This window comes from Mustela nigripes, chromosome 9 (genome assembly GCF_022355385.1).
Source record: "Mustela nigripes isolate SB6536 chromosome 9, MUSNIG.SB6536, whole genome shotgun sequence".
In the NCBI taxonomy this organism is placed as follows: Eukaryota; Metazoa; Chordata; class Mammalia; order Carnivora; family Mustelidae; genus Mustela; species Mustela nigripes.
In genome coordinates, this window is record NC_081565.1 from 59,499,953 (window position 1) to 59,523,171 (window position 23,219).

The window sequence follows — 23,219 nt, forward strand, 5'->3', positions numbered from 1 at the left end:
TTTTTACCACAAATTATGTTGGAGGATATAAAAGAATATGGAATATATTTTTTATTTGCTTTTTACCTGAAGTAATGTTGTAGTAGTAGTGGTAAATATTAAGTATTCCTTATATGACAAATCTACTTTAAGCATCATATACACACTAAATCATTTAATACTCAATACTCCAGATAAGATATGGGAGGTATGATATGCATGTAAATTACATGTAGTAATACTAGAGACCTGACTATGTGTATATTGAAATGTAGTCCTCTTATTTTAAATACTGGAGTAATCTACAAGCTCATAGAAATGAAGAACGCATTCTTATGTATAGAAAGCCATTATTATTTTTTTTAATTTTTAAAATTTTTTTAAGATTTTACTTATTATTTTTATTTGACAGAGATCACAAGTAGGCAGAGAAGCAGGCAGAGAGAGGGAGGAGGAAGCAGGCTCCCTGCTGAGAGAGAGCCTGATGCTGGGCTCAATCCCAGGACCCTGGGATCATGACCTGAGCCAAAGGCAGAGGCTTTCACCCACTGAGCCACCCAGGTGCACCCATTATTATTTTTTTAATAACAGAGATTAGACCTTCAATTTTCAAATTCCTAGAAATAGAATAAAGAGTAGAGAGCCCTTCTCCACTTTTTTTTGTTGTTTCCATAAACTCCGAATGATTCCCTAATATGTTTTTTGCTTTGAGCTTGGTTCTGTTCAAGTTGACCAGTGATGTTTGATTAGTCTTGTGCTCCTACACTGACTTGACTAGCCCTTCTTAATCTTCTAACGGTTGCGCCACATGGGATTAGTGCATGAATAGAGATATGAATATAGATAAATGGAAGTGTTTGAAACATTGGCATCTTCTTTAGATGATTGCATGGCTTAAAGCTAGTGCTAATAATAGTATCTTCTTTCTTTTGGAATGATTAAAAAAAAAAACAGTCGACTTGATAAGTTAACATTACAGTGCTTTCTTTCTTCTTTTTTTCTGGCTAATTTACAATTTGAGTAATTTTATACTGCCTATTTAAGTAATCTTCTTGGGGCTATTTCTCACTTATTTTGTTTTACTTTGTCTTTTCTTTCCAAGTTTGTGTTGTTTTCTCATATGGCCCTCCCTACAAGGTAAATATTCACATATTTGTGAATTCACGTATGTCTACAAAGATCTAAAGTCTATGACTCTTAAAAACTGTAATTACCTATCATAATTTTTGTGATGTAATAGGATAAAAAAGTTACTATTCTATGGAAAAAATACTTGCAGAATTTGCCAACAGAATACTTGATATACAGACACAGCATGGAAAAGTATTCCATATGATATAATGAGTAAAATTTATTTACAACAAATTGGAGTTTTTAAAGGAAGTCATTTCATCGTGAAGAACCCCATAAGCATGGTTATTTCTCATACTCTTCTCACAGTGAATTCCTCTCTGTCTCTTCTCATCTGTTCACATGATTCCAATATTTACTTGTATATGATTGACACTCAAAACCATATTTCAAATCTTGGGCTTTCCTTACATCTTCCCATACCTCTTAGACTTGCTCACATCCAACCATACTCAACCACTACTGTTCACCAAAGAACTAAGAAATTAGAAACTTGAGACATACTTTTACCACATTTTCCCCTTAAGTAAAATGAATAGTTCCTAAATTTGTTGAACATTCTTCCATTGTGCAGCTAACTCAACCTGTTCCATTCTCTTCCCAGGCATTGTATCCAAAGACTGTCATCTTGCATTAAAATGAATATGACAACTTTCTAACTATTCTCGCTCTTTGTCCCCTACCACTAAACTCCCTTGACAAAGATTCTGTTCTAGAACTGTTTCTTCTTACTTTCTCTGTTAAAAAATACTCAGCAGGTATTTATTTTTATTGGGATGCCTGGGTGGCTCTGTCATTAAGTGGTGCCTTCAGCTCAGGTCATGATCCCAGAACCCTGGGATCCAGTCCCTCATAAGGCTCCCTGCTTGGTTGGAAGCCTAATTTTCCCTCTCCCACTCCCCCTGCTTATAATCCCTCTCTCGCTGTGTCTCTCTCTGTCGAATAAATAAATAAAATCTTAAAAAACAAACAAACAAACAACCCCAGCTCTATGGCGCCTGCCAAATAAACCCTACTACCTTCTGGGTTCCACTGTTGGGATTAGCTGACAGTCTCTGCATCCTGCTTCAACATGCTCTGGCACACTGCCTTTCTGACTCCATCCCAAAACAACTGTACCCAAGCAGCAGCCACACCCACTTACCCCAAATATATAACTTATTTAATGTCTGTACATTGATCATTTCCCTGTACCTCGAAGACTCTTAGCATATTCATGTTTGTCAAAACACTATTCCTGCTGTTAGTACTGCCTTCTCTGATCTCCAGCAAAATTCATTACTCACCGCATGTGTTCTCCCTTAGCAATTCGTTCTATCACATATCTCCTTTGGAGGAACTGGTCTTAGAGCCCTCAAGTGTTAAACAATTTTTCACGTGGAGAATCTGAGAAGTGTTCAATGTGTTTTCTAAATTGAATAAATAGTACAGTCACTTAATGTTTGCTAAATCTGAATATAATTTTTTGCAGATAACATAATAACGTGCTTTATATAAAAGCATGTGAATGTATTCTATGTCTTCAGGAGAAACATTCATTCAGCTTTGCCATGGAGTAACTATTTTAATTAAAGTGATTTACCTGAGAGAGACATAAAATACTGAAGTCATTCCATTCTTTCATACCCCTCTCCAGCTCTTTTTTCTGAATTCCTTTCTTCAAGATAGTGTTCATCAAATCAAAAGTTATATGCCATACTATCTCAGAAGCTCACTTTAATGAATTTGTTTTTGTCTTATCGTAACTGCAGGTAGCTTTAACATTTCTCATAGACTGTGGTGGGGCAATGTAAGCTGATTTGTTCGGATGTCTCTTGACATATTGGAGATCATCTCTTTTGTTAACTGTGTATTTTTTGAAGATTGGACTTATAATATTTATTCATTTTCATCTATTTTAACCTTGCTTTAAAGGAACATTAGATTAATTTACAGAGAAAAGTTCTCTGTGATGAGATTAAACATTGTGATGGTGGAACAGTGAGTTTGGAACACACAGGCTAGGCCACCATCTTCTATGTCTGTGCTTCACGTAAACTTCGGTTTTAGCTCTAAATCTCCTAACAGTTCTGGAAGTGAGAAAGAGCAACCCTGTGCACAATGTCTATAATATGGAAATAAATCAGTTCTTCCAAAAATCATAACTATTCCTAATTCTATAACCAGGGGGGAAATATTTCTCCCATAGTTCTTCAGAAATAAAGACTCTGTCATGTTATACATGTTTAACTCTCTCCAGCTTCATAGGACTGCTGCTTATTAAAGTCTTTTTTATAACCTGGGGAATTATACATAAAGACAATTCAGTAAGACTTGTTTACTAACAAACAAGAGAAAATTGTCCTGGTATTCCAGTCTCTGATCCTCTAGGTATTCAAAGGATTTTTTTTTTTTTAAGATTTTTATTTATTTGTTTGACAGAGAGCGATCACAAGCAGGCAGAGAGGCAGACAGAGAGAGGAGGAAAGCAGGCTCCCTGCTGAGCAGAGAGCCAGATGCAGGGCTCAATTCCAGGACCCTGAGATCATGACCTGAGCCTAAGGCAGAGGCTTAATCCACGCAGGTGCCCCTAAAAAGATTATTTTAATGTTTTTTGTTTATTTGTTTTATTTTAAAGATTTTACTTATTTATTTGACAGAGAGAGATCACAAGTAGGCAGAAAGACAGGCAGAAAGAGGGGGAAGGAGGCTCCCTGCTGAGCAGAGAGCCGGATTCAGGGCTCAACCCCAGGACTCTGAGATCATGACCTGAGCCAAAGGCAGTGATGTAACCCACTGAGCCACCCAAGTGTTCCCCTTATTTTTAATGTTATATGGAGGAATGGATGAGATTGCATTATTTCAGCTAATTATTCATATTTAATTGTTTGTCTTGCCAAGTTGTGATAGATTTTTATCATCAGTATGAGATTGAGATCCCTGAGAAGGAGAGAGTAAAGTAAACCTGGGTGGATAACTGAGGAGAGTTTTTTATTTTGGCAACGATCTGTATTAAGGCTAAGTTTTTACATCTCTTTAAGGAAACTAAGGAGCATGGTAATATGTGCTTGGATAGACCAGCACCCTCAACATTGAGATGGACCAAGTGAGCACCCATAATTTCAGCTTAAGTTTGCACGAAGATGTCAGATCTCTTCTCAAACGGAATTACTAGGAAATTAAGAACTACCAATCTATGCCATAAAGCATGGATATAGTAATTAAAACCTGAAAAACTATTAAGAGATTAAATGTAAGAATCTATCTCATTTGTTACATTTAAAACAAAAGGTTTCCATAAAACACCATGTGAACACTTAACTGTGATCAGTGAGTTGCAATATCTGACCTTTGGTAAGTGAATGAGGTAATGTCTGTAGAGACAGTGTTACTGAGAACAGTTGAGCACTTCAGAGTATCTACCAAAAAGTGTGTGTTTGATTTTAGTTGATCTGCACAGCTATTTTCTTAAAGCCAGTGATAAAATCTATTATCATTTAATTCTGTTCTAGGGTCTAGTCTAGTATTACATATTTTATCAGAATGCCCTACTTCTCAGAATTATCTCATGTTCTATAATGTATAAATAATTTTAGTGATAAATTTTCCATTTAATATCTACCTTTTGAAGACTATCCCAGAAGAACACAGTTCTTCCCAGTAACACAATAGGGATCCCATAGTACTCAGTACCCTTGAAGAACTCTGCTGTGGGTTGAATAGAATAACTGAAATTGAAATGATCAGAAATATGTCACTGTATGTTTGAACAAACAGTAGGCTCCTTGATAGGGGGATGTAAGTATGAGATAAATATTATCCTCCCTGCCAGGAAATGGATTCAAAATATGAGGAAAGAAATTATGTCTGGCAATGAAGGAGGAAAGGGTGAGCCAACTTAGCCTTACTGAAGAGATAAACATTTAACTGTTTAAATGTTAACTTAACTGAAGAGATAAACATTTCAAAACTATGATTATATATCTAAGATATTCTTAAATCTCTTAAAACACACCAGGAAAACTGATATCCCAGGAAGGGTTTGTATATTTATTTAATAATTTATTTATTTATTTACTTACTTACTTACTTAACTAGGACTCTACTTAACTATGTTCAGGAAGGTGGATTAGGCTTTGGGAAGAGGGCATATACCTGAGTCACCTGAGAACTACCAGCAGAGGGCTGGGGAGAAGGGAGGGGAGAAGAAAGTTCAGAGTTGGCAGTGGGGTTGGATTGATTGGCTTTATTGTGTGACTTAACTGCTATTACCAAAGAAACAGATCTGTCAGGATTCAAACAATTGAGTTCATATGATGTGCCCAACAGCTTTTCAGCAAATGGACGTCTGTGGGCTATCATGTCTAAGTCATCAACGCTGAGGAGGGAAGAGGGAGTGGGGGGCAAATATGATAGCCATTAGGAAAAAACTAAACTGAAAATGTTTTTTTCCCACTGGGTAAACATTCTTGATTATATTTTATGTTCTTCTGAGTTAATTCCTGAGAAACTATAAAATATGCCTTTTGATTATAATTTGCCCATGAAACCTGTCGTGTATTTTATAAAGCTGTATGGCATATTATTTTATCTTTATAACAATGAACACTTAACTGGCATTAGTTATTTTAGGGATTGGTGGCTGAAATACAAGTTCTTGCTTCCTTTAATGAATGCAGATTATTTACTCAGCAGCCTCATAGCCATCATCACTGAGCAATTGAAGCAGCATTAATCTTCAAGGAAACATAAAAACCATCCACTTGTGCTGTGGAAAGAACAGTGGTATATGTGGGCTTTCTGTGCCAGTGAATTCAAGGCTGAGATAACTTTTTCACTTGTCAAGTTGCTGTCACTTTGTTAAGAATTAGAGATTGTATGTTTTCTAAATTTATAACAATATGTCAGTCTATTGCAACTAAATGAAAATGAACAACTCTGGGTTGTTTTCAGGATGTTAAGGAATAGGTTTATTGTATCGCTACTGAATATCTTGTCATTGGAAACTTGTATCTACTTAATTGACATGTAGTAACAGACATGAGTTATCTTTAAGGAGATTCTGAATGGGATTTCTTCATAGGAGTACAACTCAGTTTATTTTCCCTTTTATTCAGGAGGTCATTGACTCTGATATCCTGATGTCTAGTGAGCTTCTTATCTGGCTGGAAAGAAAAATACCCTGACACACTTAGTTATCTTCTGATTGAGGGAATTAACTGTGGGTGGGGAAAAATTGATACAAATCCCTGGATATCTCCATACCACTCTAGACCAGTGCTTAAGGAATCCCTCGCACATCCACACCAAGAATGCTGAGCTCACTTTTGTATAGGCAGAGCCAGTCCTTTCTTGCCTTTACCCTGAGACTACCATACAAGATTGTATTTAGGGGCGCCTTGGGGGACTCACTTGGTTAAGTGACAGACTCTTGATTTCAGCCCCGATCATGATCTCAAAGCAAATGGTATATTTGCCAGCCCCTTCTGCCAGTCTCTGAAAATAAATGTGGGTCAGTATTCATTTGGCAGCTAATTTGTGCTTAGTGCTATGCTCCACCCTGGTGAGCTACCCTGGTGAAGAAAAGACAGAGTTGGGGCGCCTGGGTGGCTCAGTGGAGCCACTGCCTTCTGTTCAGGTCCTGATCCCAGGGTCCTGGGATCGAGCCCCACATCAGGCTCTCTGCTCAGCAGGAAGCCTGCTTCCCTGTCTCTCTCTGCCTACTTGTGACCTCTCTCTGTGTCAAGTAAGTAAATAAAATCTTTAAAAAAATAAATAAATACATAAATAAAAATAAAAATTTTAATTAAAAAAAAAAGAAAAAAGAAAAGAAAAGATAGAGTCCAGCCTTCAGGGGAGCATGTCATCCATAACATACATGTCTCAAATGTGTGACATTATTCCCTAACAGAAGACGGGACTGGAAATGTATTCTTGAATCCATCACATATTTTTAGAAAACCCTCCCTGATAATTCTCCCTGATTCTCCATCCTTAAAATAGCACCCAAGCAAGTCATGTAAAACTAACCTTCAAATTATTCTCAACATATATACTTATCAAGTCACCACCATGTACACTTTAAATATCTTAGTTTTATTTGCCACTTATATGATAAATAAACTTGTCAGTTAAGTATTGTCAATAAAGCTAAAATTAATTTCACTTCCTACTTCCCACCTTCTCCACCACTTACCTGGTATATAGGCTTGGTCTTGTCTCACCAAATTGGCCTTCCTATATACTTTCTTTTCTTTTTCTTCCTTTTTTTTTTTTTGCTTCCCCTATCCAATGCATTTTTCACACTATAGTTAAAAGGATGTTTTTTAAAATGGAAATTTGATAAGCAATACACCTTTCTAACACATAAGTCTGTAGGCACTTCAGTGTCCACACATTTATCTATAACACGAAAACTTTTTCTTTACCTTCTATTTATTTTTAGGAAAAAGACCACAATCCTTTATGTAATCCCCTCAGGCTTTGCCTAAGACTTTTTTGTCATTTGCTGAGCTTAACCTACTATTGAGGAAAATCTAGCCTTTAGAATTTTATATATGCAGGCCTGATACCTCACCTAGCAGCAATGGATATGGAATTTTATTCATGTGATTTTTGGTGATGATTTTGGTCATTTTTGGTAGATTTTCTTTTATCTGGCTATTTTCTAAATGTCTGACTTCCTGGTAGGTAGCATGTTAGTATTTTTGACATGTCAAAATGTACTAAATACATTTCTACATTTATTTTTTTTAAATTTTACATTTTTTAAAAGATTTTATTTAGGGGCGCCTTGGGGGACTCACTTGGTTAAGTGACAGACTCTTGATTTCAGCCCAGATCATGATCTCAAAGTCATGGGACTGAGTCCTACATCAGGCTCTGAACTAGGAAGGAGTCTGCTTCTCTCTCTCTCTCCCTCTCCCTTTGCCCCTCCTCCCCTTTTCACTTGTGTTCTCTCTCTTTCTCTTTCTCTCTGAAAGAAGACTTTATTTATTTATTTGAGAGAGAACCCCTTCACATTTGCATTTACATATGATATTGTTTTGGGGCACCTGGGTGGCTTAGTTGGTTAAGCGCCAGACTGGATTTCAGCTCAGGTCAGAAGCTCAGGGTTGTGGGATCCAGCCCTGCTTTGGGCTCTGGGCTCAGCAGGGAGACTGTTTGAGATTCTCTCTCTCCCCCTCTCCCTCCCCTCTCCCCCCATGCATGTATGCATGCCTACATGCTCTCTCTCCATCTTGCTAAAATAAATAAATAAAACTTTAAAAAATATATGGTATTGTTTTAGTTAGTTTATGTAAAGAGGAAAGAAAATTAAAAAAAATTTTAAAAACCATACTCATAAATTTATTTGGGTAGTATCTATATGTTGACAGTTTGTGATTCCAAAGGCTTAAGAAAAAGTCTTATGACAAAGTAGTGCAATTTGATAATTCTTTGGTGTTAAATTGAAGCTCACTTTTGGCATATAAACAGAACATTATTTGCATTTAGAGGAAATTATCCTCCAAAGATATATAAGTTACATTTAAAGGTTTATTAATTTGCTTATGTAGTTTTCATTCTGTACAGTGAAACATTTTATATATTATATTTGTTTTAAGATTTGATATTTTTATTTTCCAAGATATTCCTTGAAGAAAATGGCCATCACCTGTTTTCAGAATCTATCTTCTCCCTCAGATAGAAAAAATACCTACCACAGTTTGCCTTTAAAACTATGAGAAATGTTGAAATTTAGAAATTTTGGAATCACTTTATTTTTATACTTGTTATGGTTGCCCCACTTCCCTAAATGCTTAAAGACACAGAATGGCAAGCGTTTTGCTTTATGGTGCTGTAGGTCTAGGGGGAGAACTGTGAAGAGCCGGGGGAAGGCAGATTTCTCTGAAAAGTTTCAAAGCCTGGCTTGGGAAACAATACTCGGATTTCTGAGACTCATGGGTGTTGAATCAAACGGACAATCTTATAGTTGTAAGGAAGCAAAGGTCATCTTCCTTCTTAAACTTTCTTAGATGCTTTCAGAGAAAATTGTCTATCTACTTTGCGTTTTCACTTTTCTAAACAAAAATTGTAAATCTGAAATTATTTTTTAGAGTATTGGTTTCTCTGCATTTTCTTTTCATGAGCTGGCCTTGCTCTTGAATCATACTCCATTTTTGTTCATTGTTCAGTATTGATAGTGAAGTATTTGTCTTAATTTTAAAGGAATTTCAGATTTCCAGACAAACATTGTTGGTATAATATTGGTAACAGCTGAAGTTTCATTTAATTAGTCTTAATGTTTAAGAGGACCTCAAATGAAGTATGCATTTAGGAATATTCTTCAGAATTAGAACAAAATGCTGAGTACACCCAGCTATTCAGAAGCCTTGGGGGTAACTCTTGTACAACTGAGATAGTAATAAGATAACCTTAAAATGTGTAAAATCACATCTATTTATAATAATACAATTATAGTGATTAATTTTTATGTAATTTTAGAATTTTGAAACAATCCCAATCTTATAAGAAACTGGAAACTACAATACAAAGAACTTTTCCTGTACTATCTGAGATTAAATTGGTGACATGACACCCATCACCCTCAAATACCTCTATTTCTCCAAACAAGGGCTTCTCCTACTTGACTACAAGATAATCATCAAAATCAGGAAGTAAATATTGGTTCAACATAACCATGTAATCCTCAAATCACACTTCAGCAGATTCCCCGTTCAGCTTTTACGGTGCATCCCGTTCAGGTTGCTCTGCTTGCCCTCTGAAGCTCCAGTTCAAACTGTACTTTGCCCTTAATTGTCAATTTGAAAGAGCTTCTCAGGTTTTCCTTTGACATTCCTGATCTTGATAGATTTGAAGATAATGCGTTTGTAATATCATAAAATGTTTTCATGTTGGGTTTTGCTGATGCTTTCTTGGATCATATTTAGATAATGAATCTTTGGCTATCTTTTCGTCTGTTCAGGCTGCTATAACCAGATGCTATAAACTGGGTGGCATACAACCAGAAAGGTATTTCTCGTAGTTATCAAGGTTGGGAAGTGCAAGATCAAGTTGCTGGCCCATTGGTGTCTGGCAGGAGCCTGCTTTCTGGATCATAGAGGGTCCTCTTTGGAATGCGTGTCCTTACATAGAAGTGGCAGGAGCTCTCACTAGCATCTCTTTCAGGAGGGCACTAATCGCATTCATAAAGGCCCTGACCTCATAAACTAATTACTTCCCAGAGGTCCCACAGAAACAAAAACAACTGATGGTTTGATTTAAATATAAATTTATGTAAAAAGGGTTTTTTAAATTTGATCATTCAAAATATGTAAACTTTGGATAATGTACAGTGTATCATGATACCAGCTTGTTAGTAATACTAATATAAAGCAGTGAGGTTTGTAAAAGTGGGTGGACATTGGATTTTATTATTGTAATCAGATTTGCATTAGAGGGAAAGGAGTAAAAGCATCATCCTGATTCCTAAGTATGTGCTTAAATACCCAAGAACTAATAGTGTTGTTAGTTAGGGAAGGATACTTCCGTATCCCCAAAAATTCATCTTCATTCATCACAAAGAGTGTGATCACTTGCTGAACCCGACCACAGATAACTAATAACTGACTTAAAGAATGTGAAATTGCAGCTACCACATTTATACAAATGATAATATAATCTAACTGGGTTTGTGTTCTGTGTAGATATTGCTTTGTGATTTGTAGGATAATTGCATACATTACTTCTAAATAAGTTTGCGTTATTCTGTGCCAAGAGTGCCTTACAACCCCCTCAACATGTGAAGAGTATTTCAGGAAATGGACTTTGCTCTGGAATGCTGTGTGGGCAGTTGGTTAGTATGCTGAATATTTAGTAGCTGCTAATGAAGCTCTTATCAGCTTATCAGTGTCCAATTTTCTATTCTTGCATGGCATAATTCTATGAGAAATCATTAGAGATGCTAGTGCCCTGTAACTGCTCTTAAGAGATACCTAAATCGTCTCTGAAATAAAAGCTTCTCTGATTGATTTACAGCCATATTAAGACACACGTACCATCTGCATGTAATAACTTACAAAGAGGAACTTGGACTAAACATTCATCACATCTTGTTCTTAATTACTTTTTGGGGACCAGATCTTATATTTATTAAATATTCCATTTGGGATTTCATTTATTAACTGGCAGTTTTCTCCTGCTTTAGATAATTTCTTTCTGATTTAGAGTAGCCTTTGACTTATAATTAGAAACCACTTTATTTATATGCATAGTTTTTCAATTTCATTCATATGAATATCATTTTGATAATGGCCCAGGAGTCCGACTTTGCTGGAAAATGTTGATTTAGCTTTTATTTCTTTTCTTTTTATTTTTCTGTTTTCAGTCCCTTATTCAGTACACTTGTAGGAAGATTGATTTTGAATAATACAGTCATGATGTCAAAACAGTGCAAATTATACATTGCTGCCATCTGGAATGGTGAAAATAAAAGCCTTATTTACACTGTTTTCTTTAAGGAAAGAATAATGAGTGCTTTCCCCCTCTTCAGGGACAATATTCTGAAAAGAAATGGTTCTTGTTTGTAGCCTGATACTGTAGTTTATTCTGAAAGATAATGACTTGGAACTCATTTGCTGATCAACAAAATAGCAAACACTCTAACCAGTAAACCCTGGACCTTTCAGCCACTGAAACACTGATCTGTCTCCTCTCCCAGACAAAGCTGTTTGGGATGGTCATTATTGCCCCCTTATTACCATGGAGACCTCCGTGTGGCCTAAGGTCATTGGTTGATCTGCAGAGTCTACGGATGTTTGGTTCTCTACTCTGTATATTGTCTTTTGATGTCTGCTGGGAAGAAAAGTCCTGCCACTTACAGCCCTTCCTAACTAATGAAACAGAAATTATAGAAGGGTTAAAGACATGGGCACAGTGCTGAACTTGAGCTCCCTAGGGAAATTATTTTATATTTACCATCCTTTCCACACTCTTCCGTTTGTCATGCATGTTTTATTGGCTATGATACATGGCAGATTTACGTCTCCACCTGGAACCAATGCTAAACAAATGAGAAGCCAATTGATATATGTCAAAAGGTAGATTTTCTTAAAAACATTGGACTGTTTTTAAAATTATTATTATTATGTTCCATGGAACTTTAGTGCTTTCTGCTTAAAAAAAATATATATATATATATATAGAGAGAGAGAGAGAGAGAGAGAGTGTGAGAGAGAGGCACCTGGGTGGCTCAGTCGGTTAAGCATCTGCCTTTGGCTTAGGTCATGATCATAGGGTCCTGGGATGGAGTCCCATATCCAGCTCCTGGATATGGATATCCATATGGGATATGGGAGCCTGCTTCTAGCTCTGTCCCTCCCGCTACTCATGCTCTCTCTTTCACTCTATTTCTGACAAATAAAATATTTCAAAAATTTTTTAAAATGGCTATTCAAATTATTTTTTTGCCATTCCTTCTATTGTAGTTTGACTTTGATTAAGAATTCTTTCACTGTCCATGATGAATATTTATTTAAAGGACAGCTATTGACAAAGAGGTATCATGATGATATAAAAATACTTCAAAAACAAACTTTTTGCTGTAGTTATGACCTGGAACAAGTAATTTAATTTTGCTGAGTGTTTGTTTTGTTTTGGCAGAAGATGGTAATTATGATCCACCTTTGCCTCAGGGAACTTCAGTAAGGCTCAGATTATTTCAGTGTTTTCAGGCATTCACAGCAAAGATTTTCTGTCCCAAATGTTTAGGGCTTTTTTTAAAATTTTTTTTGGGAACAAGTCATATGACAATATGGATTTATTTTTATTTCTGCTATTGATTAATCAAAGAATGTAAAACCTTGTTCAAAGGGAGAAATGAGGCCTTTTATGATCTTTGAAAAGTTTACTTGACGCAGATTCTGCTTTCTAAATTCACTTGCATGTCTAGACAGTCCTTGTGGGTTTGTTTCTTTTTTTCATGATTTGCATAGAATATTTCCCATTTACAGTTTATTGTTACAGTTTTTGTTATATCAGTACTTAGAGTCACATGACTCTGTTCTGTTTACATCTATTGTGGGAGCTTGGGGTTGAGTAAGTGTATATATGCTAGTATTGTACGAAATGCCAGACCCCAGTGCCCAGCAGTGCTAGCCTCCTTCAGTCCTCCCAACTATTTGCTGAGTACTATCTCACTGCCAAAGAATCTAATTATTTGGCAGATACAAATAAGTCACAACAGTGTAGTGATTCTCTAGATTGCTTCATACCCAGTGCCGGGCCCACAGTTGGCACAACAGAGGCATTTCATATATGTCTATAGAATGAATGATGCCTTCTATTGACTACCCAGTAGATTCTTAAATCTAATAGTTCAAAAGCTCTTTTTATTTTAATTCACTTTTCATAAATATGAAAATATTTTGTTATATGACCACCTGAACACCAACTTATTTAAACTTTTCAAGAGAACTTGTATTTTTTCATTAAGTGTAAAAACATACTGGCTTTGTGTGGCATAGATTAGTATTGTTTCTTTAGCAGGTAAAGATATCTTTCATTATATTTAAAAGGCCTACCACTTTTATTAAGAAAATATTCTTTATATGATCCATCTACCATTTGACTTTTCTAATTTAATGAAAAATTTCCTTAATGCCTTCATCTCTCAAAACAAAAACAAAATTTAGAGCTTCTCTAGGATTACATTGTGAATGCCTAAAGCTTTAGGATATCTAGCTGCTGAGGAATATTTGCTCCTGTCAATGAAAGATGACCCGTAGTGGTTGCCTCAACATACAATTGAGTGATTCACTTGGGTTTTATCATAAGTTTGAACATCAATAATTTCATTTTTCCAAAGATGACATAACAGAGCACATGTACACCTTTTTTTGTATTCTTTTGAGTTTCATTGTGTTTACATGTAATGTTTTTGTTATGTGGTTGCAGTTCGACTTATAGGAATTTACAACCAGTATATGGAGGGAGGCTTTCTATAAAATTAGATAAAGCAGACACTGAATTGTGTTTTTCCAGGGCAACGACCACACTAAATTATAAAAAGGCAGGCATGAATTGCATATCTCAACAAATGAAAATTGTTTACTAATTAATTAAAGCTTATGACTATAAAAGTAAATAGCCGTTAATGACTATTTTTGTGAGTCTGTAAGTCTCATACTACTTAAGACACTATAAAAAATAGTAGTTACAAGATAGTCTTATGTCTCTTTGACTTATAACAAAATTGGGGAGGCCACATGTATAACCACAAAACCATTAAGGAATGATTAACTGCTATTTGCAATGACAAGGATGGAACTAGAGGGTATTAAGTTAAACAAAATAAGTCAGTCAGAGAAAGACAATTATATGATCTTGCTGATATGTGGAATTTAAGAAACAAAAGAGGATCATAGGGGAAGAGAGGAAAAAATAAAATAAGATGAAACCATAGAGAGAGACAAACCATAAAAGACTAAATCATAGGAAACAAACTGAGGGTTGCTGAAGGGGTGGGAAAGGAGGGTTAGGGTAACTGGGTGATGGACATTAAAGCGGGCATGTGATATAATGAGCACTGGGTAACATAGAAGACTGGTGAATCTCTGACCTTTACCTCTGAAACTAATAATGCAGCATATGTTAATTAATTGAATTTAAATAAAAATATTTTAAAAAGAATGATTAACTGTTTAAATGAATAACATTAAATAAACTCAGTAGGAATTCAGAAATGCCACATAAGTGAGTGCTGAAATTTTTGCCACAACTCCCTAAACGTGTGTATTTGCAAATGTTCATTGTACACTGTCATGGTTACAAAGGAAAAAACACAGAGCCCTGCCCTCTATGAGCTTCTGAGTTCAAGCACCCTCATTGACTTATTAAGGGGTTGATTGATAACACCAGTTGAGGGCTTCAAACAAGGAGCCACTGTGAATTGCTTGGTACTCAGAAAAATGATTCAGGGGGCTGAATTCTCTAAGGAAAAAACAACAACAACTTATCTCTTCCTCCAGATTCTGATTTCATTTTACGGCATTATCATTCTCATCAGAACCTCTACATTGTTCATAGTATCTAAATGATCAGGTGTATTTGCCAAATCTTTTAATACTGCTTTTGTAAAAGCATACCATTGATGTATTTGACATGATGAATCAGAAATGTAGCACCATGGCAATCAGTCCTTCACTGAAAACTTCTTTAAATCATTTGGGACCAGAGTCAAAGCACCTGTCTACTTGAGTTCATTCAGAGTCTCAGCCAGATTTGGCAAAATGAACTGCTTGGGCCACCTTGGAAGAAGACTTTGGTCTTAGCAGGCAATTTAATTTTGAGGTTTTCCTATCAAATAAGAGAATTTCAGTGTTTGTGGAATTTGAGAGCAAGTAAAAATATCGTTAATTTTTTTTTTATGGATGAACAATGAAAGTAGTTTAACTGATCAAATTATGCAAAAGCTTTTATTTGATGATTCACAGATATCTAAAACATGAGTCCCTACAAAACACTGTTGGATTTTTTCCCCATACATTCCATTCAGGGCCTGGGTAGGTCAGGGGTTATTAACACAAGTTCTGCAGAAATGGGAAGTTAACTCTGGAAAGTGCTGACATTCATGTTTCTCTTTCCTTAATGGAACTGTAAGCTTCATATCAGCATATTTCATTAAGACACCAAACAGAGTCAAAGAATGTGCTGTATTTCCAGGTGTATTATAGCTGTCATTCCAAACAAAATATGTATGACTTCCATGATTCACTAAGCACAAGTATGTAGTAATCTGCCCTTTAATGGCCTCTCAAAATGACAGACCAAATGGCTTCGTGAAGGTCAAGTCTGATTTAAATTGTTGATGAATTAATAGCTAATTCTGCATGATTGAATATTAATATGGAACAGTGATAAGTAAGGCACTTTAAAGCTTAATGAGCACATTAATGAATAGGACAAAATGTTTTTCTTTTCACCTCATGTAAAAGTTTAAAGCTGCTAACATATTGACAATTTGTTGATTTTTGATAGCTGCTTTTTTTCTGTAAAAGTTTATGTAGTTAAGATATAAAAGTTATTGATTTTTTTCCCCCTAGTTCCTGGTAGTACACATTTGATGAGCTGTCAAAATTGATGTTATCAAATGGCCAAGGTAGTTTTATATAAATCACTAAAAAATGTAGAAGGTGAAAAAAAAAAAGCAATTAACATCTTCTAAACTCCACCACTGAGATAAGCATTCCAATTAGAAATTTCATTATTTTTACAGTTTGTTTTATGTTGAATACTGAGTTTTATTGCCAAATACCTTACAGTCAAATTGGAAACAAGCCACATCTGTCAATGTGTGAGAGTTCTGGCTATTTGAATCTGTTTCATTGTGATGTTTCTCATGAAAATTTAATGAAGATAGTACATTCAAAGAGATTCTGTGCAAAAGGGGAATGGATAGAATTTAATTACCCTTATTAAAAATAAGAAAGGAACACTCTTTACATCCACTTTCCGATTAGTATGCAAGAAAGAGTATCTTTGTTGTGCACTTATGTATATGAAAAGGGGGCTCTGGAGTGTTCTTTATGAGCCAAGAAGGAAAGAAAGGTCATGCAAATATATTAGACTGCTTTTGGTAGGGCACAAGTCAATTTTGTCAGCTTTTCCCAAGGTGAGGACTTCATTTCTTATAAATGGTTATTAATTCTAGATTTCTTTAGTAGGAACCTTTAGTAAGTGGTGCAACAAACTTAAGTCTTTGACACTTGCCACTTGGTACTGAATATTGGCTTGGTTCTTCAGAGAGCTGAACCTGAGAAAAGTAATGACTAGTAGGTCAATGTTAATGGATGCTAATGTAACTAGTATTCAAAGTCTTGGGGGTAGATACAATGCCCTGGGAAATGAAGAATCAATTCAAGAATCTCAAGATGATTTTTTATTAACCAAAATTGGTGGTTTTAAATATGGAAAATAATAACAAAGTTTAAGAGCTTTTTAAAAAACTCATTTCTAGGTAACTAAGCCAGTGTAGTAGACTTTGGAGCCCTTGAAGTAAATTATTTTTTATCCTTTGAACCAGTAGCTGCCAAGTGAGATGTTTGATATGATGTGTATGGTACAATGGCTATTGATCTTTCCACTTTTGTTTTTCAAGTAACAGTAGAACAATGCTATAGATGTAAATATGTCATATTGATGAAAACTTTAAAGTCATAAAGGACAGCCTGATGGAACTCAAATGGAGTAGGTTATCAAAATTAGTCTGATTTGCAAAATGCTCTGTTCCATTTGCAATGTTTAACATTCCAACTTGGAGCCCTGAAAAATCACCTTGAAGTTTCATTCTTAACTATTGTTTCTGACACCTGTCCACCATAGACTTCTGCTTGGCTGATGATGTGTGAACATTCAAATAAACAGATTGTATTCCTACTTTCTCAAAACAGTCATAGCTTTCAAGTTAAATGTAGCTCATTGGAGGTGAATTATTTTTATATATTTTTTTAATTCTCTAGCTATAACTAACTGGTGGGACAGGAGAATATTCTCTAGTGAATTGAGAAGTCAAACTTAACTTGTCTTAGCTGCTTCTATATCGCTGCAGAAGAGCCAGGGTCCCCACTTTTCCCTGTTCTCTTGGCCCCACAGTTTCTCTTGCAATAATCTGGAGTTGTTGTTGAGGGAAAATTTCCCTTTATTGGGAGTTTTATTCTTTGGTATATTTTGACCTTTATTCATTCAAAATCTATCTCTGTAACCCTGAGCTATTTCTCTGACAAACTCTTTACCAGATGTAGCTTTCTACTATATGTAGTAGAAAAATTTTTTTTTTTTCATTTTTCAGTCACCAGTATATATATTTATATTTAACCTTGGGAATCATTGGAGGTTCTACGCAAATTTGAGTAATCCAGGGGCTCCAGGGTGGTTTAATTGGTTAAGGGTCTGACTCTTGATTTCAGCTCAGGTCATGATCTCAGTGTTGTGAGATGGAGCCCTGTGTCAGGCTCCTGTGCTAGGTGTGTAACCTCCTTAAGATTCTCTCCCTCTCTCTCTTTCTTAAAAAAATAAATAAATAAAATAAATAAAAATAAAAAAGTCTAGTAATCCAGACTAGTTTGATGGCAAGGGATTTGGATATAAATGAAACATGGAAGAATTCATGGTGTAGGGAGATAAACTGATGATAGTAAGTACAGGAAAATGGATTTTAGTTACTACACGATAGCTCTGAGGAGGGAAATATTAAATATATTTGAAAGGCTCTTTCTTACAAAGAAGGTGATTTTGGCTGCATGGCTTTTCAGAGACACCCAGAGTACTTAGTGAACATGATTTGTCTGGGGAACGGTTAAGAATTACAGTGTGAGTAGAAGAAACTTTCCTATGGGAGATATCATCCATGAGAGACTGAGAAAAATGGGGCCTGATTTAAAAGGATTTTGCTAGCTAGATTTAGGAGATTGGGTTTATCCTGTAATGATCGAGGGGAGGGAGTAGAGAACACATAGATCTGACTGACAACGCAGTGAGAGCATCAAAATGGAGCACTTTTCCCTAGAAATTATAACCCAGACTTCAGCAAGACTCATAGGCTCATGCCAGAAATGGCAGGCTATATCCAAGGGAAAGGGAGGTGCCACCTCTGGTGATTTCTTCTTCCTTTCTTTTTCTTTTTCTTTTTTTTTTCCTCTCTCACTGGTGTTTGTGCTTTTGAGTAATTTTGGAATTGGTGGCTCCTGAAAATTAATCGGAGGTCATGAAGGAGGGTTCATTAAATTGATGCCAGAACCAGTGAGAATTTAAAATGTTTCACAATGGTTTTCAAACAAACAGCCAAGTTCTAATTTGGAAAATCATTGCTCATATAACTGAAATTCCTTCAAATCAAAATTTCTTCAAGGTAGAATACACCTTTCTAATGCTGGCTGGAAGAGCCAGTAATGCCAGTTAGTAATGTGATCATCATGCTTAGGGGACTTAAGAGGACTTTAATTTTGCAAGATATAAAATCTGAGACAATTTTTTTTTTTTCAGATTTTATTTATTTATTTGACAGAGAGAAAGAGAGCACAGGCAGCGGGGAGTGGGGGAGGGAGGAGCAGGCTCCCTGCTGCGCAGGAAGCCTGATACTCAGCTTATTCCAGGACCTTGGAATCCTGACCTCAGCTGAAGGCAACCACTTAACCTACTAAGCCATCCAGGTGTCCTGATCTGGGACAATTTTGGTGTAGGTTAGGGAGAAGTGAACTTTGGATGAGCTGAGGATTCAAAATTTAGGAATTTTAACCCTTAGTGACTGAAAATGTTATAAGCCTTTGGAATAGAGGAAAATACTCTCTTAATGTGAGGAATATACTTCCTTTTGTTCTTAAAGGCCCATTTCAGAGCCTCTTCTGGTACTCACTGACCTCAGGCATACATCTGTAATTTCTTTTCTCTCCATCATGCCGAGAACTAGATGCATTTTTTTTTTTTATTCTATTATGGACTTTAGCACATCTATCTTAGTTCTTTGTTAGGTTATTGGTCTCATATGCGGAGGGTGTATTCTTCTGGCCATGAGCAACATTGTGACTGTGTCCTAATCTGATAATTCAATGTTGTCCAATTTGTATTAGCTTCTCGAAAGCTGAGTAAGGTAAGGGGAAAGATGAATGGACAATAGCTCTTGAATCTTGGCCCTCTGACTTGTTAACATAATGTTGGTATCACCTTTTGTCTTGCAGAGGATCAAATCCCCAGGGGCTTCCCTACCATTGACATGGGCCCACAGTTGAAGGTGGTTGAGCGTACACGCACTGCCACCATGCTTTGCGCAGCCAGTGGGAATCCGGATCCAGAAATAACTTGGTTTAAAGATTTCTTACCTGTCGACACAAGCAACAACAATGGCCGAATTAAGCAGTTACGATCAGGTAGGGTCTTGTTACTGTTTCCACTAACTCTTATTAGAGAAGTTTTTTTTTTTTTTTAGCTTTCTCTCTCTTTATTTTAATTTTTATTTTATTTTATTTTAATTTTTAGGTATTGATTTTTCTCCCTCTTCTCTTTCTCTGTTATTTAATGTGTTGTCCATGTTTGTGATGTCATAGCCTGTTTCAGAGTTTGTCTTTCTCTCTCTGTTTTGCAGCTTCTGTTTAATCCACATTGCTCACTGCTGTGACTGTATTTTTAATAATTTTTAATTTACTGCTTTTCTGCAGTATTTGATGGATCCATTTTCTCCTCTTTCTTTCTTCTTTCTCTGTTTTCTTTTGAAAAAAAAAATTTCAACATTGGACTTCATTCAGATCTTGCAAGGAGCTCCAATGGTTGTATCCATTAAAAGCCAAAAGATTCATATTAAACACTAAAATGATTCAGTTTTACTAAAGTGTGTTTTCTCTGTCTTTTCTGCATTTGAACTCATCAGAGTACCAAAGTTTAGTAAGTTTGGTCACATCTGCTTTCTTTTCACTAATACATAAACCACAGAAATGTTATCTCCTGAGTAACCAGATGTATTTTGCAAAAGTCCTTTACCAAGTACCAATGAAAGGAGGGGATTTTTATTAACTTTATTATTATATTATTGTGAGTGAGCATTTTCTACACATAAGCCACAGTAGTGTGCGCCCACACTAAAGAGTTTTGAACCCTCCAGTGACTGGATCTACAGAAGTCTGCTTTTGGTGTAGACTCCAGCTCTTGCCGCTTCCTTCTCTCTCTCCCTGCTGCCCTATTGTCCCTTTCCCATCCCCATCCCAAGTTCATTCCTTTGCTCTCTTTAGATTAAAAAATAGAGATAATTCTAAATTTCTTAAATTTTAGAGCCTGTCCCTAGGTGATCTCCCTGGGACATGTAGTAATGAGCTGTTTACTTTGACGTTGGGAATAATATTGATATGGAATTCTAAGTTGTTGAACTTAACTGCCTGTCTTCCCAGAATTCTCAGCTTTTGACCTGTCCTGTGATGTTAAAGCGTCTTGTTAACTGCCTCTTTTGCTTGTTGTCAGCAGAATTGTATAGATTAGCATTCTGTTATTGTAAATAAAGAATTAATTATTCACATGTAACATAGATGATTTAGTATATAAAGCTTTAACTCTGAAAAATTTGTACCAAATTATAAGGAATATAATAATATTTTTATGCTGTCTTTCTTCTCTCCGTATTTAAATCTCCAGAATCTATTGGTAAGTGCTTAGTTCTGAAGCGCACTTCACCCCCACTAATTTCCATATCCAGAATATTATTATTATTATTTTTATTATTATTAATAAAATGCATGGCATGCATTTTACTAACTGTCAGTGTAGACACCAGATCTCGGTAGTGGCGCGCACACGCACACATCCACAGAACTGTTATTGTAAGAACACTGTCTAGAAAAATAAAATAGTACACAAGTCGTATCACATAAATGTAGCATAGTGAGAAGCATAAGATATTCAACCAACAGTGTTTGTTTCTAGTTAGTCATTAGTCTTTCCTATAACAGTATATATATATGAGTATCTATATATATACTTAAATAGATTAGCCAGTATTTTTCCTAAACTATGTCTTTAAAAAGTATTGTTTAGTTTTTATTTATTTTTTTAAGACTATGAGGCATATAGATATAATTCTAACCCGATACGACCCCAGACCTGAGAACTCAGTTGCTTCTCTGAGAAAGGCAACGATGCCTATTGTGGTCTTTGCCCTCTGTGGTATAATGCAACTTGCTTTTTATAATCTAATAATACGATCTAATAGATTCCTGTTTTACCAGTATAGTAATTCAAGTTTCTTTTAAGACCTTATTTAATTCTGTAAATCTAATTTAATTCTTCTCCCCAGCCCTAGCCTCCTCCTTCTCGTACTAATGCTTCTTCTTTCTAATCTTATTTGCATTCATATTATCCACCCAGGTGGTACACCAATAAGAGGTAAGAGTGCTGAACTAACGTTCACAGAATGATCTTGCTCATTCTTTCTGTCCTCTCATCACTCCCATCTTTGTCCTGTTTTCAACATCATTCCAATAATATGTGCATCAACTTTATTTTTTTTCCCTTTGTACTGTTTGGTTATGATCAGTGACTCTCATATTGTGAGTTTTCCTTTTCTTTTCCTTTTCTCTTTGTTTTGTTCATTTCTTTCTTTATGGAAATGATTATTTAAGTTGTGATATGCTTCAAAGAAAGCATATCCAGGTCTCTAGACCATAGACCAGTCACAGCGTACCATCTGTCCCTCTTTTTTTCCTTTTCTTCTTCTTCCTTTTTCCTTTTTTTCTTTTTTTTTTTTTCTTCTTTTTCCTTTTTTTTTGTCCAACCGGAGAAAAAAAAAGATCATTTTTTTTCTTCCTTAGCTGTTCTTGTTCTGGACCAAAGCCAAGATGGTCTGGAGAACAGTGGCAGACATGCAGAAGACAGCCTGGAACATCTGCTTTTTGTCTTTATCTTTCAAAAGGTTTTTGCTTTTGTTCTTCAATTCTTTTTTCTCTTACTGTCTTAAAAGTCAAAGAATGACTCCCCTTTCCACCTGATCCCACTCGCCTACAACCTGACAGCAATGCTTTTTTCCCCCACTTCTTTTTTTCTTGGATTACTCGCCTCTGGATTTTTGGATCTTCTGTCCTTCAGGCTATGGAAACAAAAGGTGCTCAGTATTCTTGGTGGTATGTGATATTGCTGGTTTTTCATACTTTGACTCAGTGTTCATTTCTTTTAGAATTCTTGTTTTGTATTTTTCTTGGGGCTTTGTGACACCACACTGCTAATCCCACTGGTGGATTTTGATGGGTGTCTTAGGGGATCCGTCTCGAGGTCCTCAAGCAGTGGTTGGTTGGCTCTTCCTCGCTGGCATAGGCCGTGCTTTTTAACTTTTTTTAAAACCCTCTAATTCAACTGCTCTTTGTTTTTCAGCAAATGTAATAAATGATTGTAAGTCGTGGCAAACTGTCTTTCTTTTCTTCAAAATCTGCATGTCTTAAGGGAGTTTTGTTTCTTTAAGTAATATTTTCATAATATATAATGACTAATTTTAATTTTTTGCTTTGTGCAGCCTTTTTGTACTTGCTGCGTATTTTTGCCTTTCTTCAGCAGAAGACTTTCTTGAAAACCCGGCCTGGTTTTTTTTGAGCGTACCTATCTTTTGCGCCACTTTTGGTACC

The 23,219-nt window shown here is 35.8% G+C and overlaps 1 protein-coding gene across 33 annotated transcripts in view; it reads left to right on the plus strand.

Annotated features, from left to right (window-relative positions):
• The window catches only part of PTPRD (protein tyrosine phosphatase receptor type D), a 525,037-nt gene that overhangs the window by 313,206 nt on the left and 188,612 nt on the right, over positions 1-23,219 (plus strand). For 22 of the 33 annotated variants that reach the window (XM_059411633.1, XM_059411644.1, XM_059411635.1 and 19 more), the window contains exons 5-6: positions 19,803-19,991; positions 21,973-21,990. In XM_059411633.1, the coding sequence (XP_059267616.1) occupies positions 19,803-19,991; positions 21,973-21,990 (207 nt within the window). The remainder of the gene's footprint in view (positions 1-19,802; positions 19,992-21,972; positions 21,991-23,219) is intronic. The other 11 variants (XM_059411639.1, XM_059411640.1, XM_059411663.1 and 8 more) reach the window with 1 other exon arrangement.